Below are 27244 nucleotides of genomic sequence, written 5' to 3' on the forward strand. Positions count from 1 at the left end.
TTCTTTCTTAAACGGTCAAAGGACGGTTGACAGCGTTACTTTTTCTTTGTAAACGTCTGCAGTGTCAGGATGGAACGATGGTGTGTGCTCACTGTGTTGGTGTCTATAAGCAGCTACTGCGACAATGGAAAGAAATCATTTTCCATCATCCAGCATAGTCCCAGGAATATGCTGTGTTTGACTTTACAGTTTAGGAAATGTACAGGGCAGTAACACTGTGATGACAAGATCCTTTTTTTTGTACCCTGTCACGATTTGCTTGTTTGCTTAAATATGACAAATGGCAGTTGAGCTATGAACAGTCATCGCAGTGTCTGTATTGCCCATTTACACAGCTGGAGATATACTGAAGCAGTCCAGCCCAGTTTGAGGCACAGGGGAACAATGGCACTACCCCACCCATTATTTGAACCTGTGGCCTTTTGATTACTCCATCATAAGCCTACATTCCGAACCACTACAAGCATTGTTAGTAGAGCTGCATGATATATCCAATAACATTTTTTAAAGTTCAATAAGAATAACTGCTGCCATGGGGCATATAGACTATGTTTCGTCTTCCCTTTTTCTTTATTCGTACGTGACAGTGAACAACCAAAGGTCAGAATCCAAGTGAAATTCTTCCAGGAAAAACATCATAACTGATATCTATTGGGTGTTGATAAGACAGCCAATCAGCAGTAAGGTCTTCCTCTTTGTCCTCTCATTCTGTTTCATGTTCATGCACCAGTTTTTTTCCACCTTATTCTGAACAAATAATATCATAGAATGCATATCGTTTGCCATGTTGGAATTTCCACCATTTTTAATTTATTGAAACGCAAACCTTTTTGTACTTCTCTTACAATGTTTGCCTGATTCTCACCGAATTCGGCATGAGACATCTACAGCACATCGCTGTGTAAAATCGTGACTGGCTACAGGTCTGTAATTTAAATTTAGGCCTATATGGGGAGCTTTCTGTTAAATATTACTATGCGTAGGCTCCATAAGGCAAAATTGTACAAAATTTGACAGGAATCCTCAGAATGCTTATGTCCAAGAGCCCTGAGATTCTTAAAATTAGTCCAAGTCCAAGATTCTTAAAATTAATTAAATATGAATATGCATGAATTGTGGAGAAGATATTTGATCGCATCTTTAAATCCAGGCTCTAAATTTATGAATTGAACAGGGAACCATGTTGGTCATATGTATAAAATTTTGTGCCACTACCACCCTAGGTGGTGCCAACTTCAACATTGCAAGTTTCAAATAATTATTACAGAAGTACTCTTACATTCAATACTCATCAACGTTGGAATGGATGGTATTTGGATTAGGTTTTCAGTTCATGAAAAAGTACTCCTCAATGCGCTATGGCTCACCCCAGGTTCTTGGCCCCCCTCATTGCTGCTTGCAGCTATACTTACTTACTATATACTTACTATATGTAAATTTGTATTTTGTTAGTTTCTGACAGTGTTGTACTGCTACTCAACTGTAAGAAATTCACAATGGAAAACACAGTGATTTTCACTTCTCTTGTACTACTCTTTTTAGTTATCGATATGTGTTTTTCAGTAGACGTGCTGTATTTCAGCTTAATTTCCTTTGCACGTTATAGTCCTGAGAATCCGTACAGTTGCACTGAGTGGGTGCAGATTCTCTGTAGTCTTGGGTCTTATGAATCACTGTGGTTCATTTTTAACAAAAGGCAATGTGCTGCAGGTATGCTTTTGTGAAATGTATATCAGTAATTCAGCCTGCGCCAGTCATTGACAGTCTCCTTTATGAAGTTATCTATTATTCATTTCTGATTTGACTGCCATTGGCTGCCTCTCAACAAACCACTTTTAAGTAACTGCTGCATTGGCCTGCATTCTTAAAAACAAAAAATGGCCTAAAAGAACATCACTTGGCAGTGCAGTTGGTGGGGTGGGTGGGGTGGGGGGCCAATTTATCAAATGTTCTCATTTCAAGGTTGGAGTTCTGTAGCCTGACCCCAAATGGAACCCATTACAGGGTTTCAGGGTTAATAAGATATGCAGGGATTTAGTGGGATGGGCTTGTTGTTTGAAATTTTTGAACAGGTCTTGATTTAGCTATATAAGGGACCAGTCCCCTTCCCCATATTATTGATTTGTGACATTTTATGTGCTGAGGAGCAAAAAAGCACAATATCAATAAATTAACATTAGTAGCTATATTTTTATAGCAGACGTTGCTGCTGAGTTTTAATGACTACACAGTCGCTAGTGACTGCATCTGAGTGCTATAGGCTACGTTAACAGTGCAGGCCAAACCAGAGTTTAATTATGGCACTTAGCAGCAATTTGAACATTGAACTGGGAAATGTAGCCTCCAGGCCACATCTGACAGGAAGCATTCCCTTATTTGGTGATCAACCAAACTCTTCACCTTATGGATAGTAGGACACACATTGACATTTGCTTGCCAGAGCAAGAGGATAAAGTAACTATCTGATAGCTGTTTATAGGCTTGTGTGTGTGTGTGTGTGTGTGTGTGTGTGTGTTTGGTGGGGAAGATCAGAAATTGATTTGGAGCAGTTTCTAATTCACACTTCATATTCAACTGCCAACCAATCACGACCATCTGTGCATCCGTCCCGCCCAAAGGTCTCCCTGTCGTATCTTTAGTTTTAACGGGTCCAGACGAGCCTTGGGCGAGCAGACGTCGGCTCCCCTGCGGTCATTGGCCATTGCGGTGTGAAATTAATCATGTGACAGCGCCCTGGCTGGCTCCGAGCTCAAAGGCTCGTTTGTGGGTTCTCACCGGTTGGAGAAACACCTGGTGTGGTCCTGGTTCCTCCGCATCTCCTCTCCAGGAATGAGAGTCCCTCTGCCAGCTACCCTGACTGGGCCACCAGAGGAGATGATATCCATGCAGTGAAAAAGACCGTGGCCTATAGAGCAGCATGTGCTCGTTCATCCTGTCACGCGCTGGAAACTCACACGTTGACGTATCCGTGCCCGTTTGGTGCTTTTTGTTGGCTTTTTGTTGGACAAAATAGTGTGTTTGTGACAGTGACAGATTATAACTGTTTCATTGTTTTGCTGACCTCCAGCACTCTCTCCACATGTTTCACCATGCACAAAATTCACATTAATATCCCAAAATGCATTGTGGGTGGGACACATGAGATTCTCCTGCGTAACATTGTCACTCTGTCTGATTAGTGAAATGTTTTCCATTTGCCCCGAAAAAATGTAATTCCCTTATGTCAATGTTAGCTCTGCGCTGTTGAGATAACTGTAGGCGACATCTGCATTGCAATTCTGACATTGCCGCAGTATCGCTGTACAAACTGACAGGACTTGGTTGCTGTATTGCTGAGCTAAGATTTGTAAAAGTAGTCTGCACATCCATTATGAATGTATTCCACATGCTTTAAAGGAAAATAAAACTAATGCTATTCAACCAAATAGAAACACATTATATTAAATGATATATTTATGTTAATATTTTTATGTAACTGCTCACTGAAAAACATTTTTGTTGGAGTTCACCTTGCTCAAAGAGACCTCATTAAAATATTTTGCCCATTTTCTCAAAAAGAGACAAAAAGAATAGCCACCATGACATTTTCAGGTAACTATTGTCTCATTGGAGTTGGAGATGGTTATGTACATTACAACTGGATGTTTCAGTGTGTAGGCTATTCACTCGCTAAGCAAACACTCTTGCCCAGAGAGACTTACACAGACTGAGGACATCCTGGCTAACATAGCAGCCCATCAATGAGAAGTGAGCAGCTTTGTCATGGTGTGGCCCCGTGGTGTGGCCCCAGTCTGGTCCGGTGGGAGCAGAGGTAATGATGCGCTGTGCTGCGGTCTGCCCTTGACCGTGCCACTGAGGGTGTGTCATGTGGCTCAACATGGCAATGTGCAAGAGCAGCAAAAACGCAAGGAGAGAGAGAGAGAGAGAGAGAGAGAGTGTGTGTGTGTGCAAAAGAGAGAGAGAGAAAGAGAGTGTGTCCCGCCGCCTCTGCACCATCGCTACATCCTCTCTGCAGTCTGGTTTAGGGTTTCTTTTTCGCAAGCAAAAAAGGAAAAATGAAATGGAACAGGATCGATCCCTAAGCCTTGGTTCCAGCAGCCATGGTGGGGGGGGGAAACTCAGCTCAGCTCAGCTCTACTGCATTGAAACTAAAAACCCAATGTCCTAAAAACAAAAACCTCACAGTCTTTTTTTGGCCTTGACCGGAAAAAAATAATCACTTTTTGTATTTTTATTTTATTATTATTATTTTTTGGGCTTTTAATTGCATCTGCTCAAGTGTTTCTTCTGTTTAGCAGATGATCGGTTTAATGATTGAGAGTACACAGTATACTTTTCTATGTATTGTACACACTGTACATATTATTATATATACAAATTATCTCAAGTGCATCAGAAAGATGTCATTCATGCACCATGCGATGGCTGCATTTGTGGATCTATATAAATAGATTTATATTGAACCTATAACAGCAACATTAATATTAACCACAAGATTCTAAATTCTGACATTCTGAATGGGCCAGACAGAGATCTGAAATCTGATGTCTTCTTGCACAGTCAGGAATTACCCATATCTAATGATACCCACCTTATCTAGTCTGTTACTATGAATGGTTTTGAGTCTGGCATGTGTATCTGTGAGGGTACTGAAGCATATGGAGTGAATGGTGTTTGGAAACAGCTGTGGACACTTTGAAAATGGTTTACCCATCAGGTTTTTTCAGGCGTTGTGCCCATTAGTCCTGAAATGCTCTGACTCTCCACTCCTCGCACCCTTCATGCCCCAGAGCTGGGCTTTGTGATGAAATGACTTCGTCTGAGCCGAGAAGGACCTAATAGGCAACACCATCTGCCGGGTTCAGTTGCATCCTCTCATTAAAATGGTTCCTTCATTCACACCAAGCCATGAATGAACACCAGTTGTGGGTTTTGTTCTTTTTGTTATAATTAGAAATATTGGTTTTTGCAGAAATTCTCTCACACACACACACACACATGCACACAAAATGCAACTTGCCAAACTGAACTGTTTGAATGATGACACTGGTCTTTTTGCCCGGTTTTAAAAACGCTCTCAGGTCGTGACGTATGCTCTGTGTTCTTTTTTTGCTCTGCAGATATTAAGGGGCAGAGCAAATAATCCGATTTGGAAAACAAAAGCAATCTATTATGCTGTCAATTACCATGACAATTCCCGTTGTGTTTGAGAGCAATGGTTCAAGCACAGGAGACGGAATTGTGTTCAGCCGAAAACCAAATGCGTCACGTCACGGAGGCTACCTGATGGGGTCTCTGACCTATGAAATCATTGCATAATTCAAACAATAATCCGTAAGTTAAATCAATTGTCTGTCACTGGGGAGACAGAGCTGGTCTGTCCGCAAAGCATGCTCTAACAGTGCCTCCCCTGGTCCTTGAGTTCATCCATGTTCTGGTCAGGCTTTTATATACGATTGCAAATGGAGCACGGACGACGAAGGCCTCCGTGCTGATCTGGGAGAGTCGGGTTTATGGGGTTTTTTTTAATAGCGAGGAAAAGATGGACGGCAGTGCTCGCCTCTTCCTGGCAAAATTAGCTTCGGTAAAGTACATCGTTAATAAGACAATTAGTATGTGTAATCACAGCCGGCCCGCTCTCGCGGTTGTTGGAGAGAGCCGCAGCAGGGGTTTGGGACGGCTGTATTGATTAGTCGGCACACATTTTTTGCGCACTCATATCCAGGCCCTTAATCAGCCTGTGTCTAATGGGAATGTGGAGAGGACGTGGGGTTTTTTTTTTGCACCAAAGATTCGTGCTTTTTTGTCACGCACACAATCTTCCCCTGACAGGTGGGCTTGATTGCTCTCCGCATACATTTCCCCGATATGACGAAATTGCTCTCTCAGTCGCACTTCCAAACCGTGACGTCTTCCCTCCTGCAGCTGCATTTCCGATGCGTAACGCCTCTAACGCTAGGCGTGACGTCTGGGGGGGGGGGGGGGGGGGGAGTTAGGAAAACTGCTTATTTAAAATGCTTATGAGCTTCCTCACTGCAGACTGGGGTAGACAGGTATTGAGGAGGAAGGCATTGGACTCAGTCAAAGTACTAAGAGCAGGAGGTGTCCATCCTTTGGGAAAACCAGTCTCTGTTTCGATGGGCAGGAGAAGGGAAATGCATCTGCAGGAATCCAGACAGTCCAGAAACCTTACAGGTGAGCGACTGGGCAGGGCTAAATGGCTTCGGCTTTAGCATTGACCAGAGGAACCGTGAACCTTTCTTTGCATTTTCTACAAAATTATTTAAAAACATTTTTGTTGCTAAGAGGTAGTGTTAATAGGTTTTTATCATCTCACATTGCTGCTCCTTATACATCCTGTGTATGGAGAAGGAGAAAGAGTGTATACTTCGTGTTATAGCTGTCTCATAGTGACTCATGCTTTTTTGTGCACTTATTTTGGTAAGTGAAAAATGTTTCGCTGCCATAATTGCTCCGCAATCGCTCCTCGTGTTCTTATTTATTTGTTTAGAAAAATGTTCTCTTCGACTATAGCGATATTTGAATTGATATGTGGATTTTCATACTGAAGAACTTGAATATGTACCGTTCATGAATAAGTATTCATTGTGTCATTGTTTTTTTTTTTTATGAGGTGATAGTACGGAGTAAGTTTATGTAATTTCAAAAGCATATTGAACTGTGTTCCCAGTCTAATACTGTATTCGCCACTCGGTTATCACAGCAAGAATTAATTGTCTACATTATATACATTTAATCCAAGGATATATTTAGCATCAGATTCTGCATTTGAGGGGAAAAAACTCAAGGCATGTTTAGGTGACATTGCAGATATTATTCATCATCAATACTGCTTCCTGCTGATACAAGAGATATTTTGTTTCTTTTTTTTAAGGTCTAGGCTCAAGGTGGCTTATTTTTTATATTTTCTGTTGGCATTGAGTTTAAGTTATTGAGTTATTGTCTTTATCAGCGAATGTGGCAATGCCCTATTTGGTTTTTGCAATTCTGGCAATTCTTTGAGGGTGATTTTCCAGGGATTGTTTCCAGGGCCCGGCTGGTTGGAGTGGCTCCTGTCAGTCGCTGCTGGTCTGTCCCCTGATGCTGAAAAGTCTGCTGTCTTCCTGGATGCGCTCAGTGAGACCGGGGTATATGAACTCTCCCTTGTCTTTTCTTGCAGCGGCCACCAGCACCACTCCCTCTGTGAAGACCTCCAGCCATGTGATGCCATGCAGTGAGCGAGAGAAAAACTACTGTGTGAACGGAGGAGAGTGCTTCACCCTGGAAATCAAACCAGGAGAACTGAAGAACCTCTGCAGGTAGGACACAGTTGCACCAAGCACACACCCACACACACACACACACACACACACACACACAGTTTTTGTAATGTTTTTTAATGTTACCATTGGTCAGTAGTCCTGGACATGTATTCAGTTTTGCAGAAAAGCCCACTGTACAGATTATGGACTCCAGTCATTTCATTTCAAAGCCCTGATCAGCTGTGCTGAACTTTGATCTGATTTAAAGTTGAAGGTTGTCCTGACTGGGTGTCACACCACAAAGAAGGAACAAAACTCCACCCAGGAATTATATTTTTTACACTCCCCCATCATGACTCATTGCAATGAATATATAGTTATTCACACACAAATCCATGTTGGATAAAAGCTATATCACTTGAATAACCTCAATTTCAGTCAGGCAGACTGGCAGTAATTGAATTTGAAACCATGGCATGTTAAAACTTCAAAACTAAACAAATCTAAAGGAATGATTCCCAACTGAGGTAAAATCGGTTGAGCTGAGGGGAGTTTTGGATCCTTCAGTAGAGCTGTGTGTGGCAGACATGATTTTCCGCATTCAGATACATCCCTGTACATGCTAGTTCCAGCATTGACAGCTGCCAAGTTGGAAGCATATGTGCAGGTGACGCAGCCAAAGTAATTAATTGGCTGGTTAATGTGAATGCTTGTGTTATGGGCTTAACTTTCACTCATAATCTGAATATTATCCATTGCATAACTTGTACTTTTGTTATGCAATACTGAAGCATTGACATATAATTTTAAATGTAAATGTCCAGTGAAAAAAAATTACACAAAACCTTATTATGTTAGTATGTGAATATAATGCCGTTTGTTTTTTATTTAGTTTATTAATGCATTCTTCATGAAGGTCATACATTGTTACTCTTTACTGATTTAAACTGTTTACAACTGTCATTATGGAATGGTTTGTGTCTGCATGCAAAGTATTTTATGTGAAAAAGATCATTTCCAGTCTAATCCTACTTGGGTGCAAACTTATTTTGTCTGAAAGTCGGAAACTGCATAGACGATTGGGTTTCAAGGTGATCATGTGTCAGCCCAATGTTTTTTTGGTTATACAACCGGGAACGCTGTGTACAAAACAGTGTCATGGCGAAACGTTCTGTGGCAGGCTCTGATGAATGTTTGCGTGTGATGATAATGCCTCTGCATCGAGGGGGGCGGAGGCGGGTGGAGACTGAGACCGAGACGGCGACGGAGAGAGCGGAACAGGTGGAAATCCCCTCTCCGCAGTCCCGTGGGGAACGTGCATTATTAATGTCCTGCGTTCTCCCCTCCTCGGTGACTGCGCCACCGCACCGCTGCGCTGCTCTGCGGTCCGTAGTGAACGCTCGCCCTGTCGGACGGGCAGCTCTTAGGTTTACGAAGCGGCTCTTCCCCCTTCCCTCCCTGCGAACCCGCGAGCGAGCAGCTCGCTGACACGGTGCGCGATCTCCCCTCCCATTCCCCGCGTGTAATACACTGCGCATACTTCAAAGTGTAAAGTAATGCGCTTATTATTTCAAGCTAAATTAACCCCTCCATTTTTGTCAGCCTGGAATTGTGGTGTTCGCCAGCAGAGCTGATTAATCATTTTTATGGGAAGGGGAGGGGGGGGGGGTGAGGGTGAGTTAACTTTGCCGCTGGGGAGGGTGAACCGTAATCCGAGGAATGTAAATCTAACGAGCTGACGACGGGCCGGACTGGACGGGGTTAATGTCCTTCTCCGCTGCTGAAAGACAGCTTCCCCTGGCTCAGCTCCTTGGAGACCGGCAGCCTTGGAGATGCAGGGAACCTTTTTCCGGAATTGAGCACCTACTTAAACAAATGAGCAGCTCCTTCCAGCTCGCCGGGTTCCATCGCTGTAAGCAGCAAACAAGCCAGCCATATGCCGCACATGCCGTAATGAGAGTTTGAAAAGCACAAAGTTTGCCGGCATCGGTGCCTTTCCTTGTTTTGGTTTTCTTTCTTCACTCTTGGTTTGTTGGAAGTAAATAAAACATTCATAGGGTAAAACAGTACATACAGTATTAGGTGAAATTTTTCCGTAATTTGGGGTTGGCAAAATGTGCCTGTGAAGTCACGGCTGTGCGGTCTGCACCTGCACAAGGGCGGGCGCATCTAAAACATGCGTGCTGCAATCCATCAGCCACAGTGCAGCGGTTAGCATCCATGCTACAGTCTGCAGGCCACCACAAGAGAGCTAGCTTAGTCTAGAGGAGAATCTCTCGTCTCTGACAAATGGTCAGTTTGGGGGAGCTAACGCAGCAGTAACCCAAGGAACCCTGGACTCAGACACGCCCTACTCCTGGCAGAATGAAGCCAGGTGTGTACCAGCACTGCACACAAAGCCCAAGTACAAACCTGCTAAGCTAAAGGCTCCTGCCAGAATCCTTAGTGATTGCCATAACTCGGGGGGGAAAAAATCCTGCTTCTGAATGAATGACTCCTTTGAGGAAAATTGAAGTTAAGTGAACTAAAGTGATATTTAAATAAAGTGATGAATGAGAGTGTGCACAACCAGAGCAACAATTCTCTCCTTTCTGAGAGAAAAGAAACCCACAGCATTAATCTTCGGTCACCAGCAATGCATCAGGCAAACCTGCTGCAGTGGGCAAAATTGTCATGCATATTTCATATTATCCAGAGTTTACACTGGGAAAAAATAGCAGCAGACCTGCATGATTAAATTCCATTACAACAATGTCCTTCATCTTATACATTTACATAGTGTTGAATATGCGAAAAGGCTATGCTTTTGTTTTTACTCCCAAGAGCAAGAACATAACTATACAATGTCTTATTTGTTAATGATGAAAAATAAAAATGAAGGCATTGGAGTGCCCCCCCCCCCCTCCCTTTCCCTGGCCTGTGCCTAAGTCTCCCGCTTTCAAGACATCCAGAGAAAGAAGATCTTAAAGGGGCGCATCGTACGATCTTATCGGCCGAGAGGAACGCTTCATACGGGGTGGAGCAGGGGCTCGACTGGGGCTTACGCTCGGGAGGGTTGCAGCGCACCCCTGTTTCTCTCCTTGCGGGTTCGAGCTGCTGTAGCAATGCGCCACTGCCGGCTGCGGGGCCGTCCCGCGCGCTCTCATCACCCAAAGCGCTCCACGCGGGAATCGACATCGGCAGGGATGCACTTTGGCTTCCGTCCATCCGACGCATAAGAGGGATGGACTCTGGCGGTCCACAGAGGGATTGAGTTTCCCCTTTAATTCTTCAGTGACTAAGCAGAAAAAAGCTGCTGTCTCCAAGGGCATTGTTGCCTTTTCATGAGCAGCGCCGGTTTTCGGGAAGGGCTGTGTGCGTCTGCTGTATACGCAGTAAAACAAAACCACCCGGTATAGATTGGGAGCAATGTACTGTATTTTTTTTATCTTTGGAAACGATGATCTGGGAGAGGGTTTTAGAGGTCAGGCCCGGCTGAGATCTTAATTTTCAGACCCAGTCTCTCTAAACGGATGGAGAAAAAGGTAATCAGTGTTTTAGCACACACATACACATGCTGTAATTTAACTATGAGATATTGTATCCATTTTCAGGTTGGGTGAGTTGGGGAGATAGCTTTGCCAGTTCATGGCAAATGGCTATACTCTCTTTATCTTTTAAAAATAATTGGAGCGCAGTGCTGGTGCAGAAATGTAGGATTTAGTGCACACAAGGCCTGGCCAGACTTAAATTTTAACTGAGCATGTATTTCTTGTAAAGCAAACAATCTCCCTGAGCTGTCTGGTCAGTAAACCAGTATCTCTATCTTCACTCTCTCCAAAATCCTAAAAATAGCTCGGAACCCGTCCTCTGGTGATGATCTCTCTGGGAATTTGGATTACAGTCTGACATCAGAACTGGTGTAAGAGTGTGATTGAAAAGGCAGCAGCACAGCACAGCACAGCCCAGCATCACTGAGTTTCCTCTGTCACTTGCTCTCTTACACTCGTTTCGTATTCCATCTCTTTAATTTGCTCTCTCCTCATCCCTCATCCTGCCTCTGCCTCTCTTCTCTCTCTCCCTCACTCATCCCTCTCTCTCAATCTGTCTGTTTTTTTACTGTCTTTCTCTCTCATCCCCCTCTCTCCTCTCTCTCCCTCTGGATCAGTCAGCTGTGTTTGCCTGCTGGTGAGATATCTGTGCGCACCACAGCTGGAGCAGGATGGACCCCCCCCCCCCCACTCTACGAGTGCTTTAGCCGTACTCTGTCACCAGGCTCCATATGGCCTGTGGATAGCTCAGGATTGGAGCAGGGCAGTCTGGGGCCTTATGCCCTTAATGTGTTCTTTATTACCGAGAGATCTTGTGTAATCTTAAAGCCACTTCGGACAGTTGCTGAGAACAGTGTTAAAGAAAGTCCCAATAGCAATGGCCGCCTGCATGGTTATTGTAATGCGGATGGTCAATAGTCTGTCTCCTGTGGAGCTGGGAGCTGTGAACCTGCCAAATGGGTTTATATAAGGAAAGCCAGCCCGTGAGCCCTCAGCCCTGACTCCTCATTGTGCTCCACACAGCAGGGCCCCCTCCGCTGTGCCGCAAGTCTCAGGTAGGCCTTTGAGAGAAGAGAGTGATTTACTGGCCAGGCATCACAAGGCATTAAAAGGGTGGCTGAGTTCGGTGGAGAATAAAAGCGGTTCGGTCTGCACTGCGGCAAACATTTACGGGAATAGGCAAGCAACAGCGGCAACAAAAGTAAAAAAAGAAAACAAAAAAATGAATGAATGACATAAAAGCTCAATAGAGATCTTTGATGTGTTTGCACGGCCGTCGATATTTCTGTTTATCGGCTGGCGGAGCCCGGGGAGGCTTTGAGAGACCCCGCTGGAGTTTACCGTCGCTGCGCCGACGCGTCAATCCACCCTCGCGCGCACGGAAAGGGCAGGGCTGCAATTAACCAGCCAAACAGACCGACCGCAGAGGAAGCGGAACGCAGGCCACCGTGGCGATAATGAAGGCCATCGATAACCTACACAGAACAGATTATGTGGGGCGGTGGTGGTGGGGAGGGGGGCGGTTCAGTCGGTGTATGTCGACAAAACTTTTCAGTTAATGGAGGTTGTGCTTTTGGTTTAGCCTGGGTCTTAGTGTAATGTTTTCAAAGCCTGGTTCTATAAGTGGACCCTGACATCCTTGCGTCCTCTGACTTATCAAATGTATAGCACTCTCTCTATTACGTTACAGGCATTTTGCAGACTCTCTTACCCAGAGCGACTTGCACAACTTCTTTTTTTTTTTTAACATAGCAATGAAGCAATGCAGGTTGAGTACCCTACGGTACAACAGCAGTATCCAACTCAGGAATCAAACCTGTGACCTTTAGGTTACAAGCTCTCTTTACCCATTATCCTACACCGTCGCGGTCTCCAGTACCAACACGACTGTGGTGTTTCATCTTGCATCGTTTTGAGTGTCTTGTGTAACTGTCTTTGTTGTCAGTCTTCTGCATCTTATTCCATTTTTGCCCCTCAGGTGCAAAGAGGATTACTTTGGGGATCGATGCCAAGACCTTGTGCCCAGCCGTAAAGTCATAAACATGAAACGTATGTGCATTTGCTGAACCAAACCCGCACGTGTCATCTCTGGTGTTTAATCCCTCTTCCAGAAAGTTCCAATCACTGTCCCCAGACACCCAGGCCTGGTCCCTCCCCACACTCTGCTCTGGTCTGGTGTGTGTGGAGGGTGTTGGAAGGGGGCTGTCTGATAGAATTAATCAGCACACGCTCTTAATTTTGATTGGATGACCAAACTTGATTGGATGACACACACCCTCGTGTGCTGTTGCCTGATCCTATAATTGGGGAAAAAAAGGGTGAAGAGAGATTGATGATCACACAAAGGTTGCCGCATGGTATGCAGCTCGGGCCTTGTCCATTTAATCTCCCTAAATCACTTCCGTTATTCCACTCTAAAAAACGAGCTTGGATTAAACCCTCTGATGCTGGCATTCAAAGGCATTTAATTAAGGCATTGATTGGGACTTCATTCAAGTAAGTATGTTTTAACGGTCACGGGGAGCGTGATGTTTGTAAGGCAGTCTTGTTCCTCGACAGTGTGACAACACCAGCGGTGCACGTGTGTCCTTCACAGCTCTGGTATGAACTCACTTCTTCTCTCTTCTCTCTTCTCTCCTGAATTTTTTGTTTCCACTCAGGTGCCCAAATGAATTTACTGGTGATCGCTGCCAAAACTACGTAATGGCCAGCTTTTACAGTACGTCTGTTTCCTCTTCCTGTCTGTGCTTGAATCGAAGCATGCTCGGTTGACGCTTCTTCCTGTTGCTTCATTTTCTTCTCAGACGTTAGGCCGGATGAGGTTTTTTTTTTTGCGTTTTTGTAATTATGTTGTGTTGTATGTCGTTCCTCCATACCTGCTCCTCGCATGTTCAGAGTTTTTTGCCTTGATGCTTAAGTTCAGTTAGATGCGTTAGGCAACATGAACTGTAGGGGAATATAGAATACGTCCTTAAAGGTCGGGTGGGGGAAACATGCCACATTATGAATGCTAATAACATGGGTGCTACCGTTTTAGCCATTTGGCAATTTCACAAATGGATCGATGATAAAGTAGATTACGTGCACGGTGGAATACAGAGCGTGACACCTGACAGGGCAGGGAAGAATTACTGTTCTGTTGGTGTCTCTTTAACACCACCAGCCTCTCCACCCCCGCTCTCACCCCGCACTCAGACCAATAACTCATTTGAGAGGCCCGAGTCATTGCAAATTATTGGAGGCGCTGTAAAGACCTGAGCAGGCCTATTACACGCTGGCTGCTCTAATGTCACTGAGTGTGGCCAAGGCCCAGATGAATGGCAGCTGAGCTCCTGTGCGCTCCATCACCATGACGCGCTTACAGTAACCTTGCCGGCCGGTTGCCTCGGTTCCCTATCGGCCAATTGGCACACGAGTAGAAACACCGTTTTCATTAAGAAAATGAAGGAAATGAAGGGGGGGGGGGAGGGGAGGAAGCAGGGACCGTAATTGCAACTGTGTAAGCTTCAAACCGAGGAAACTGCGTTGCTTAGTTTGTCCTGGTGACGTCCATATTCAAAATGGCTGATTTAAAAAAAAACGCTGTCCCTCGTGGATGGCCCCGCCCTGCTTCAGTGCTGCCGGGCGCAGGCTGGCGCGGCTCGGGGGTGGAGCTGAGCCAGCGGAGTAACAGGAGACCGCCACGCTGGCGGGGCGAGATGCTGAGGCAGAGCCGCGCGGACGGGGAGGGGGGGAAGGACAGCGGCTGTGTCCTTGGTAATCAGGGAGCCGTACATCATGGCAGGATGGGGGGGGGGGCAGGGCCGCCGGGACATCAATACCTTAATGCCTCGGGTTCCTGTTGCCAGAGACACAACAGGTCCCCCCGGCCGCGGGCACGCGGACCGGGTCGTAGAGGACGCCCGTAAAGACTGCCGCATCGGTGCGTCAGCATGCGCCGGGTCTGCGCTGAGAGTGCCCCCGCCTCTCTCCCCAAAATGAGCGCCCTGGCTTAGCCACGGCTTACGGGTCAAGAAGAAGCAGGGCCCTCGATTAAGGCCCTCGATTAAGGCGATCACACCCATTACCCCCAGTCTCCCCTGACGCTTTGCCACTCCCCAAGCCACCAATACTGTAGATTTTGTTGGGGGTGGGAGTGGGGGTGGGGGGGCACAGTGAACTCCTCCCGAGTGCCCGTCGTGACTGATCACATGTCCGTCTCATCGACACATTGTGTGGGAAATTGACTGGCACCAGCATGCCCAGCGGCTGAGATGGATTTCCTCAGCACGCGGCGCCTGACCTTCCCTCACAGCGAGCGAGCGAGCGAGCGGGCAGGCGGGCGGGCTGTTAGATGGCCATTTGCTCAGGATTATGGGCTCTGTCAAAAGACAAACAAGTCAATGGCATTCAGGCACAGAAGCCTGAGGTGGACCTGGAAAAAAACTAAAACTTAATGTCAACAATTCAAAAATTTCTTTGGAAATATACTGCATGGAGATGCAAAGTGTATCATGTGACTAGGGTAAAACTTTGGGCAACCGTGCAATTTTCTCGGTTATTTATTCTAATCGCTGCAGTAACTACTTGTATGTGCCGGAGAGAAAGTGACCATTTAAAAGCCCTCTAAATTGTTTCCGTAATAGAAACAAAGGCATCTATTATTTAAGCCAAGTCCATTTTCAGCAGATTTGGCAGATAAAACAAAGCTTCTTGTGGCACAGGTACTTAGAGGCATGAATTGTTGGATAGTGGTCCATAGGGCAGACCTGACAGGAAAGGGCATTTCCACTCTGTCAACTTTCAGAGTTTCTTTGTGTTTCTTTCTTGTTTTCAACTCGCTGTTGATATTTTGGTTGGAAAGGCAGTAGTTAAAATGATGTGACTCACTTTAAGGTTATTTTCTGCAGTGAGTTGACACATTTAAACTTTACATCCGAGGAAATTAAGTATTCCATGGCATCTCAGTGCTCTTAAATTCTAAATAGAACAAAAACAGGTTCACCTGTGAATTTTATAACTTGAATGACCGTTTACCTATTTTTTATTTAATGCAACGTTAGTGTTTGGTTTGATCTTTCTTAAATGATCATTCCTTTTTTATGTAATCATATATGAATCACATATTTAATAAGCATGCTACAAATTACCGTCAGTGCTGCAAAAGTCTGCGTTGCCACATGTTCTTAATTTAGCGGGGTATTTACTAAGCCTGGTTATGTAAATGAGCACAGCCGCAGAGAGTTCATTTAAATGCACTGCTTGCTGGTGTTTAAGATGCGTCTTGCGGATGGCTGGAAAGCATCATTATTGTACTGCTCCATCTCTGGTGAAGTCGGGTTTTGGACAGGTGTCAGGATCCATGGGTGGGGGGGGGGAGGCAAATGCCCTGGATAGACACTGTCACCTTTAATGTTAACATGTCTGATTAGTAAAAACTTCGTAACATAGATTTCATATTTCAAGTTGTCTACTTCCGTACCCAATAGCCAGTCATCCTCAGAGTTACCATCTCTCAACATCTTATAACAGGCAACTGTTCCTAAAGATGAAGGAGTCCGTGTGTTAAAAAGATTTTAAAAGATTCTCTCCTTTCGCAAATCTAGGTCATTGACTTAATGTAAAACCATTGTAAAATTCCCAGGTAAATCTGTATGTGTGTGTAGTTTGTGTTATCAGCAGGCTGTATTTTTTCCCAGTGATGTGTTGTCTGTGATTTGTGGCCGGTCTTATTGACCCCACTGCAGCCACCATCAACCTTCAGGTTATAATGTAGGAGAGATAATTGAGTGCTTTGTTTTAAGAAAGTAAATAAAATCCTCATCCTGTCGCACCAGACAATGAGGTTTCTGGCTTATCGGAAAATTGACGTTAAGGTTTAGAGGGATAAGACTGTTTTAGAATCAGTCTGAGAACCCAGATTACATTAAATTTTCTTTCGCACAATGACAAGGTAACTCAAGGACAGGCATGCAATTATAGTGGTAATATATGTAGATATGTTAGCATTTTGTCAATAGCTGCAGTAGACCTTATTTGTATTAAAATATTGGTAAGCACAGCACGTGAAGGCTACTGTAAAATCGAGTGAAGTGATCTATATTTTACAGAACTCAGAGTTCCTGAACCACATATATTGTATACAGTAGCTGCTATGACACCACCTCGCCCCCCTCCCTATAGTTTTACAATTGATTCAAAAAATCCAGTTGAGTGGTAGATGTTAAAAACCTATGTCAATTCTGCATGGTGCAGAGCCCGGGCATTTGCATTCTAGCCCTGGGTCACCCTCATTTACAGTTACACCAGACCAGCGGGGCCCGATGTCATGTTCTGCCCACTCAATAAAAGGCCCATGACCTTCACCGGCGTGCCGGGGATTGCAGATGAAAGTATTATTTATGAACGGGCGAACGCAGCTAAAATCGACAAACATCTGCTGAATATTGAAAGCTAGTTTTATTCGTTTTTAAGTGCGGAGGGAAAGTCTAAGGAGGGAAATGGTACCAAGGCAATAGCATGCGATATGAAAAAAACATAGTTGTGTATGTGTTTGTTTTCAAATGTGTATAACAGGCATGGCTGTTTGGTACGCGTAACCGGAAATGAGAAGTCTATGAAGGATATAAAGGAAGTCGTTTGTGTTGAGAATGAGTAACGCATGACCCTCACAGCATGCTTACCTGAGTAACTGAGAAATAACCAGATATTACTGTACATCCTGCTTCTAACTGTTGAAGATAAGTACTAAAAGCCATTTTGCGTCTCAAAATTTGATGTTTTAAAAACGCCGGGATGTTTGCATGGGCATGCCATGGATTTTGACTAGCCAGAATAAATGTGAATTCATCTTTAATGAATCCAGTCTCTGCCATTTGGCTTTATTTACTTGAATACTGCACTGAACTGAATAGTTCAAAAGTCTTACAATACCTTTCTGATAGGCTCTGGAAATGCATATGGTATAGACCAGTTGGCATAATTTAATCTAAATTTCATCTGCCACTGTGCAAGACAAACAGTGCACGAAGTCTTTACATTTTCATGTAGTGTTTTCAAGTGTGGGATTATATTAGTGTATGGTAGCACTTGGGCCCTAAAAGTGGTTTGCCTTATTGGTAATCTCTAGTGCAGCATTGCTATCGAGAATAGGTAGTTGAATTCTGTTTGAACATGTTAGCACTGTTAAATTTTCCAAGTCAAATCTTCTGTGGAAACAGTGATTCAGTAATTTTATGTACATGTATTATTGATTATATCATGAATCTTGGGTACTACTTCACAAACTGTTCTTTTTTCTTTCTTTTTGTCAACTTTCTGCATTGGCAGAGCATCTTGGGATTGAATTTATGGGTATGGATCGTTCATTCCTCCTAGATTTCAGATGTAGAACTCTTAGAAGCTTGAGCCTGTCTTCCTTTTCTCCAGTCAGTCTCCTTGCTAATGAAGGGATCATACAGCCATAACATACATCTTAAAACTGTGTAATGACTGCCAAGCTTGTCTTTGCCTGTCTCATCCTCTCTCACGCTCGCTCATGCCAATTCTTTTAAAAGAAGACACGTTAAAAATAAGGCCTCCTCCCTGAGGACCCCAGCTGCTTATTTCAGCTGGCCCTCGGAGCCGGCTGACTTTCCTCCTCACACTGCTAGCTACAGGTTAGCCGCTAAAGGGGCGGAGCCGCACGGTCACTGCTGGACTGGCCCGTTAACGGCGGCATGCGTCAGACAAGGACCGTTAAAATGAGTCTTTGCCCCCCCCCATTTTCTTTCTTCTTTTTTTTGAACAAAACGTTCCAAAAGCAAAAAAAAAAAAAAACTGATGAAATTGTGAGGTCTTCGGAACGTACGTTCACACCATTCGACCCCTCCCCTTCACGGGATCTGACGCTGCCGCTCATAGTCGATATGACTGCGTGTCTAGAGAGGCTTCAGTGGTTATGCTGTATGGACCCATCCCTTCAGGCTTTGCTTTCGTCCCTTCCCCCCATGCATCTGCCCTCCTCATCCTCTTCCTCCTCCCTCTTTGTCATCTAGTCCGCCGCATGCTGTGCCAGATGTGCAGGTGATCCCTCCCATCCAATAAACCTGAACACTTCTTTTTTTCTCTGTCCCTCCCCCTTTTCTGTACTTTCTTCCAAGTCTTCTGACAGTGTCCCTTGTTTTGTTGCCGGTGGTCCATGTTCCTTAATTTTTTTCTCCATTTCCTCCATTTCTGTACAGTTGCAGCAGTTGTTATGTGTGTATTTCTTTAAGATGACATCAGCTTCCTGTAAACAGTTAATTAATGATGTTTTAATTTTAGAATTTTGTTCATAGCAGAGCTTGCTCACAGGAAATGTACAGGCCTATTGATATAATAAGGAGGGAGACCTCTTCAATTAACTCTTAAAAAAAGAGAAAATAACAGCCATGGGCACCATAAGGTTCATTATAATGAATTAATTTATGTGCAGTTAATTGGACGTTAATTTCCAATTCCTGACCTGGTTGGTGCCTCAGTCCATTTCCAATTTTTTTCATCAGATGACCTTTAAACAGCAATGTTACTAGGACAGTTTTGATTACAAATCCTGTGAACAAGTCTGCAGTATAGTTTGCAACACATTAACTTACTACGTGTACTTTGAATAGTTTGATTGAAGTACAGATCTGTATAGTTATATTCTTTAGAGGAGTTTACTGTTTGAAAATAAATTACAGCACATGTCATTTATGGAATTAATATTGTGGACATATGGTTGAAACCTACCTTGCCAGCTAACATGTCTTCACATAACATCTGTACAAAGTGCTTTCTCAGCACACTTTTGTGGCAAGATATATAAAAATGAAAAGTTTGAAAATTATTATTAGTTGTAATTTTACTTTTAAGTAATACACAGATATTCAGAGGTTCAGAACACACAGAGCATCCTCTTTGCCTGGATAGTTTAACATGATAGTTATAATATAAAATTTCTATGAATATTGATTTACACATGATCTGAAAATTTCAGTAACAAATTTCCACTAATTACATCTGTCATTTATTCCACTAATATGTTTTGATCCTTCTTCAACAAAATATGCTTTATTAAATTGTTGTTGCTGTGACCATTTTCTGTTGATTCTAACTGATGGGAGAAAAGTAATATCTGTATTTTTGAAGTGTAAGAATCATTTGTCTTCTTTTCCAGAAGCAGAGGAGCTGTATCAGAAACGTGTGCTTACCATAACAGGAATCTGCATTGCTCTCCTGGTTGTTGGCATCATGTGTGTCGTCGCCTACTGCAAAACAAAGTAATTCATCTTTTCCTTTCGATCAGATGTATGTTGCAATTGTTTTCCCTGTTTAATGTTTGGAAGGATTATTTAAGCTTTGATTTATCTAGCTTTGATTGAGCACATGGCCAAGGTGTTTCACTTCTTTGAGTGGCGGTGGTTTGTGCTTTTGTCACACACGTGTAAATTAATCTGCAGCTGACAAAACATCACTGCTGGACTTGTTCGTTTAGTTTCTCATTTAGTGCTTCCCTCTTGATGTTTGCGTCTCCTGTATCGAAGGGTCAGTGTGGTAACGGTAGCTGTCTTTGCCCCACTCAGAAAACAGAGGAAAAAACTTCACGATCGGCTGAGGCAGAGCCTGCGGACTGAACGCAACGCCATGGCAGCCATGGCCAACGGCCCACAGATGCCCCACCCTCCCTGTGAGGGCGTCCAGCTCGTCAATGTGAGTGTGCCCTCTGAGTCGCATTCAAAAGCTCCACGGCTCAGTCTCCAGCCCACCAGTTTGTCGCTCAGAAATGCTCTGTTGCTTTCGCCAGCAAGTTAGTACTTTTCTGCCTTGCCCCAGGGTATTGCCATAGTTTACAAACATAAAAACAACTTCTTTGAGGTGTCAGCAAACTCATAATTCCTGTCAGCTGTGGAATTCAAAGAAGTTGAGAGCTCGTTGTGAGATTCTGGGAAATTGTTCAAGAAGAATGCTTTGCATATTCCATTTACTGGTTTTGAGAGCACTGTCAATTGAAGTAAAGTCCTCCTGAGCTGCTGTTTGAAAATTGTAATGAAGCAAAAAGCACACAAAATCCGAAGGGTTGTAAAAACACAGTCCACAAGATTGGAAAACAATTGCCATTATCTTTGTGTGCATGCTCAGCAAAGAAATCCCTGAGAGAGGCGTTGGTTTGTTGAGCCGTTCTCTTGGGTTTGGACTCTGTGTGCCGTGACCCATGTCACACCATTCTCATACAACTGTATTTATCAATGTGACGGTTTATTTGTGTTCTGCTTACTGCAGCAATATGTGTCGAAAAACGCTGCCCCTGCCGAACATGTAATCGAGAAGGAAACCGAAACATCATTCTCTGCGAGCCAATACACTTCGTCAGCCCATCAATCTACAACAGTCACCCATACGTCAAGCCAGAGGTAACAGTTCACTTCGCAGGCTCCACAAAGGCCTTTGTTTTTTTATTATCGCTGCATTTTTAAAGGGCTGCTGTGCTGCCCACTCCATTGGAAATGCCGAGAGCTTCGATTTCTGTTGGGCAGTTACTTTAAAGGAGTGCATTCGTTCAACACTTTTAGAATGCAGTAACTGCCAGGAGGCATTGCTGTATGTTTATTATTATGATTATGATTATTATTATTATTATTATTATTATTATTTTGTTGATTTAAAGGTCAGAAATTTCATACTGATTTTCATCAGTTCCTGCAAGTCATGTTAATTTGCATACTGAGTGCAAGAAGCAGGTTTCCTTTACAAAATTATTAGGGGCAGGAGGGGCTTTCCCTGATGGCTTCAGTAAAATCATGAAAGATTTTGTAATGGAAGATATCATGTCTTTCAAGAATGTAATATGAAGATAGTTTCCAGCGTATGTGTCCATGAAAACACCCTTTCTAATATTTGCCACTGAGCTTACAAAGGAAACAGTGCTAACAACTGCAAATGACTCATAAGGCAAACAGTTTATTCCTTACTTGAGCAGCTGGGTGCTGAATTGATCCCTTTAAAAAAAAAAAAAGAACTCACAGACAGTGTGTGGACATGAACAATTGATTCTTCAATACCGACTGAACAAGTGACTGAATTTTAGAATTTTTTTAAATCACTTGGGTATCTTGTTTATTCTGTTTTCCTAACATGAACCCCCAAATATAAAGCAAACGTGCAAAACAACATTAGTTTTCTAACGAATAGTCAGTTCAGCTGAGAGTACCTATGTAGGTAAGTAACCGTGGGCAACGGTAGCGGTACTATATTAAGGGTTCAGAACTCTTGAGGTTCAAATCCCCAGTTGCCTTTCTCTCTGTCTGCTTGTTCCTCTGTATCGCCAAGGGGCACAGTAATGAGTCGATATCAAAGCTGCATCATGGAGGCAGAGGTCTGTTTCCCTCTTTAGATTCACCGCCCTTCTATTGTCTGCATTCTGTGTCCTTTTCCGTGTCAATAAATGCGTCTTGGCTCCTCTTCTCCCAGTCGGGGAAACGGGCGGAGTGAGAGCCTGCTCTCCAACAGCCGCTCCCAACTGGTGATGTCATCGTCCGTGGAGAACAGCAAGCAAGCCACACCCTCAAGTCGCCGGGGGCGTCTGAACGCCGCAGGGGGCGCGCGTGACGCGAACGCCTACCTGAAGAACCCCAGGGAGACGCCAGACTCTTACAAAGATTCCCCCTATAGCGAGAGGTACTGTTTGACCCTCACAGACTTCCGTAACAAAAACTCCTCCTCCTCTCAGAATGTTTGAGTCCTGTTCTAATGACATCACAGCACGCAGTTTGTCAGCGTGCTGTGTCATATAAGTGGTGCTGAAATGGTGCAATTATGTTTATTATAGTTGGCAATCAATAGTTTTTTTCTCTTTTCATTTCAGTTTAATTAGATATGAAATCAGTGCCCTCTTCACAGTTAATTAAAACAGAGATGACATTAAGATAGAGTACCTACTTTATGCATGTTTATCAAACGTGTCAATTCGCAAATGTTTTTTCACACAATTTAAGCTTATTTTAGTCCCTTGTTGTTGGGCTCCCAATAATTGTTGAAATACTTCCTTTTTCATTTTGCAAAAATTTTAATAACACAAAACCATGAGATCCTTTGGAAATGCTTGTAAATACTGATATTTAGACTGAAGAAAAGCAAGCTGTTGCTGGAATTGGGAGACAGATTATTTATAAATACCAATAATGCAGAATTGAATGGACTTGCTGAAATTTGAGTTCCTACCTCTTTAGTTTTACTTAATGCAAAGAAAGTTTTCCCCTCAGTTTGAAGAAAAGAGAATTTCATTGAGTAGGTTTACGCTTCCGTCCGCCCATATATTAGTGAATGTGGGGGAAGGAGGGGAAAATAATTTCCTCATTTTATTTCAGTTTGTAACTCCTGTCTTTATAGTGTTGTTCTGAGTTAAAGCTGAATTTGATTTGATTTCCTATTGCACACTTTCACATACTAGGTAAACATAGTGAGCACCAAGTGTGAATCAGCCCAATTTGTTTTGGGGTGTTTCTCACTTGAATTAGAATTTAAATAGACCCTCTATCACCTTTTGAAAGGTTTAACCTGACTGCACGTTTATCTGTTTGTCCAGCTGAGCACTGTTTGTCCTCCATCTCTTTGTGGAATATGGCATGTGCCTCGGTGTGAAGGGACCAAACAGAAGACTGTGGCTATGGTAACCGTTTGTTAGGCCGTGTTGGGCCGGGGTGCACAGGTGTGGGCGTGCTTTCTCGTGTCAGCCGCTGACAGCACAGCAGGTAGCGCACCTGTCACTGGGAGCTGCCATCGCAGCCCCGCCCCGCCCCCACCCGCCCCCACAGGCTGTGAGGATGAGGAACAGATCCTCCCATCTGTGCACATCTCTCAAACATCGGCAGTCAGTGCACTGAAACGCTAAATTCTTAGCCTATTTTCTGGATATGACATTTATATGCATACAATTTTATGTATGTGTACCTTTTCCATTTTCAGCCAAATGGTGAAGATTGCATTTTATTTTTTATGTTTTCTTGTGCCTTATGTTGTTATTAGAACAAGTAATTAGGAAGCAATTAGATACAATATTTCATAATAAATGCATTGTTTGAAAGTACGAAATGTATATTTTGTGAGAGGGCGGTAAGGGCAGGGTTGAGTGTTTTTTATGTGGCTTGTGCCCTGAACAATGGGGGGATTGTGGTTTACGGTTTTCCGGCTTCTTTTCCCTCAAAGGTACGTTTCGGCCATGACGACCCCAAACCGCATGTCTCCAGTGGAACTGGTCTCCCCAGTATCCCCTCAGTCCCCGCCCACTGAGTCATCCCCGCCCCTCTCCAGCCTGGCCACGTCCGTCCCTTCGGTGGCCGTCAGCCCGCTGGGCGAGGAGGAGCGCCCCCTGCTGTTCGCCACTCCGCCGCGGCCGCGGGACAAGCAGCGCCAAGACCACGCCCACTCCCAGGGCGGCCAGTACCAGCGCGACTCCGCCCACTACAACCACGGCCAGGACACCCACAGCGCCCCGCCCAGCCCCCTCCGGATCGTGGAAGACGACGAGTACGAGACCACCCAGGAGTACGAAGCGGCCGCCGCCCAACCCGCCAAAAAACTGCCCAACGGCCGCAGGGCCAAAAGAACAAAGGTCACTGACCACGGGGCGCACAAGGCCGAGTCCAACAGCGACACCAGCTCCGAGAGCGGCAGCTCGGAGAGCGAGACGGAAGACGAGCGGGTGGGCGAGGACACGCCCTTCCTCAGCATACAGAACCCGTTGGCTGCCAGCCTGGAGTCGGCATCCAGCTTCAGGTCCGCGGACAGCAGTAGGACTAACCCAGGACTCCGCCTCTCCCCGCAGGAGGACTTGCAAGCCAGATTATCCAGTGTAATAGCAAATCAAGATCCAATTGCTGTATAAAGTGGAAGATATTAATGCGTTACTTGTCAGACATAAGTAAAAAAAAAAAAAAATTAATAAAATTTAAAAAATTGTACAGTCACCACTAAACCTTTATTTTATATAAATTAAGTATTTGAGGGAAATAATTTTAAAAAATAAAAACTTTTATTTTAGCGAAGTAGTGAATAAAGTCTTTTATAAATTAAAATGTGTGCAAACGTGTTCGTGTCATGGAAGTGCCATACACTAGTATGTAGCATAGGTCACAGTATTTCAATGGAACGAATTATCAATGGTGCCTTTATTTTCAGTTTTGTGAACATAAGCAAAATGCATTACGATGCTGGGCCATATATCCAAGAGCTTCATGAAGCAAATGTTTGCTTTCTCGCTTTTTTAAGTTGAGACAAATTCCACCAGCATTGTGTGTTTAATAATGCCATAACGCATTTCTAACTAATATCCATACAAATATTCATGCAAGTATAATGCATAGATTTGTGCTTTCAGGAAACTTTCTTTTTAAAAGTAAAATTTTAGGAAAATGTTGTGTACAGAGAAAAATGTTTGGGTAGAGGACAGAAAAAAGTAAAACAGCAACAATTACATAATCAAAGAGATCTCATCTGAAGATATTGCCTTTTAAATTGCCAGGTATATACTATGCTTATAAGCTTCCAGATATTTACAGAGATAAATATACATAAAATTATATTTAAAATACTTGCAAATTGGTAGTTATATGCAGGCGTATTTTTGTATTGGATATTGGGTATTGTTAGATTTGGTGGATTTCAGCAAATTTTGTTGTAATGATGCTTTTCAGTAGCAGTTATTGAGAGTATGTAAAATTCCATCAATGAGTCACTGCATAAACAGTGTTCTTCTGTATTAGCTCATTTTTCTGTACAGTGTAGTGTCATTTCACCCAAAGCTCACAGGAATTAGGATTTGTATTTTCCAGCAGTGTTAACTGCTGAAGGGAAGGTTGCCTCAAGAGAGACTTTCCTGAATACAACATTGAAATAAAAGTTTGAATAAAATGTCCAAGGTTATCGAAACAAGGTGATTTAAAAAAAAAATCTGGTCACCCCTTTATCCATGATATGCTCTGACAGTATTTTTTTATTTCAGCACAGTGTGTCCCTGCGTGTGTGCACGTGTGTATGCGTTCAGGCAATATGAACAGACATTCTTGGGTCATCCGTGTTCTGAAGCATGTAAAGTTGCGGCATTATCAAGGTCAGATATTTGTGAACTCTTGAATATATGGCTCATTACTTAAAAGTGTTTCCATACATATTTTGGTCCTTAAGTAATGCATTATGGGGGATATTATAGCACCAGTTGTTAGTAGTAATTCTGTAGACATCAACAACCCCTTTATTTAAGTAATTATATTTGCCACAAGCTTTAATCATGTGCTACTGTGTCCTTATACACCCATGTGAAATGTTACATTATCCCAAGTGTTCTTTTGTGCTGTTTTTGTTTTATCTTCCCTCTGTTTACTTTGCTTTATGTGTTTATGTAAAAATGATTTGTATTTAGTAACATAAACATTTACCCTTTATGTTCCTATTCATGTAGTCTTTTTGTTATACTCTACAGCTATGTGATTGACAAAATATTAATCTGCTAGTTTCAGAAATGGTAATGCCTCACCCCCCGTCCCCTATAACTGATTATTAAAACTCATATTTAAAAAGGAAAAACATTCATTCATATTCCAAGAGGAATAAAACAGCAAGGTACATATTTGTAATATCTGGGGCCTGTGTTCACTGTGACACAACAGTATTCGATTAAAAAAATGTTTGTTCAGTTCTGCCTCTGACGGTTCTGAGACGAACAGTGTCCTTGTAATCACAAGTGGAAAACCATACACGAGAACATGTTACTCAGAGAAAGATATATACAGGATATATATGCATACACACATTCTGTACTTTTCTCAGTAGGAAAAAAGGCCCACTGAGGATACTTTTATATTTATCTTATTTATATATTTATTTATTTATTTATTTTTTTTGGGCCTTATGTAATCAATTATAGATTCTATATTTTAACCTGAAGTGTTTTATATATTAAGTTTATATATGAAAAAAACATAAGATTTATATATATATATATATATATATATATATATATATATATGTATATATATATATATATATATGTATATATGTTTATTTTTTAGTTTTTTGTCATTTTTTGTTTGTTTGTTTGTTTGTTTTTGCCACTGTCTACATTTTTACTTCTGTTGGTAAACATAATAAAAGCATATAAAAATGCTGGATGATTTATTTAAAAAATTTTCTTTTTCTTTTTTTAAAAATTGGGATTACCTGCTTAATGATTTTTTTACTGTATGACTGCATAAAATAATGTGAACCATGTGAAATCCCTTGCATGTATGTGGGTTTCAACTTCACAATTTTATCAGATAATTTTTGTAGTTTATGCCTTTTTTCTACAGTTGAGGAGGCATACCCCATGATGCATTACTTTAAACCCACAATGTGTCCATTAATGTAAATACACCATTAAAACATTCACCATCTTGGATCTGAATAGAAATATTAAACACAGTGTCTAGTGTTTATCAG

General features: G+C 43.0%; 1 protein-coding gene across 11 annotated transcripts in view; it reads left to right on the forward strand.

The window, feature by feature from the left end:
- The window catches only part of nrg1 (neuregulin 1), a 145047-nt gene extending 118839 nt beyond the window's left edge, over positions 1-26208 (forward strand). For 3 of the 11 annotated variants that reach the window (XM_064307333.1, XM_064307340.1, XM_064307339.1), the window contains 8 exons: positions 7181-7319; positions 13453-13511; positions 18101-18124; positions 19950-20052; positions 20356-20482; positions 21053-21183; positions 22241-22447; positions 23975-26208. In XM_064307333.1, the coding sequence (XP_064163403.1) occupies positions 7181-7319; positions 13453-13511; positions 18101-18124; positions 19950-20052; positions 20356-20482; positions 21053-21183; positions 22241-22447; positions 23975-24653 (1469 nt within the window). In that variant the 3' untranslated portion in view covers positions 24654-26208. Of the gene's footprint in view, positions 1-7180; positions 7320-12770; positions 12842-13452; positions 13512-18100; positions 18125-19949; positions 20053-20355; positions 20483-21052; positions 21184-22240; positions 22448-23974 lie in introns of those variants that run through there. The other 8 variants (XM_064307334.1, XM_064307342.1, XM_064307343.1 and 5 more) reach the window with 8 other exon arrangements.
- The last annotated feature ends 1036 nt before the right edge of the window (positions 26209-27244 follow it).

This window comes from Anguilla rostrata, chromosome 14 (genome assembly GCF_018555375.3).
Source record: "Anguilla rostrata isolate EN2019 chromosome 14, ASM1855537v3, whole genome shotgun sequence".
Taxonomy (NCBI): Eukaryota; Metazoa; Chordata; class Actinopteri; order Anguilliformes; family Anguillidae; genus Anguilla; species Anguilla rostrata.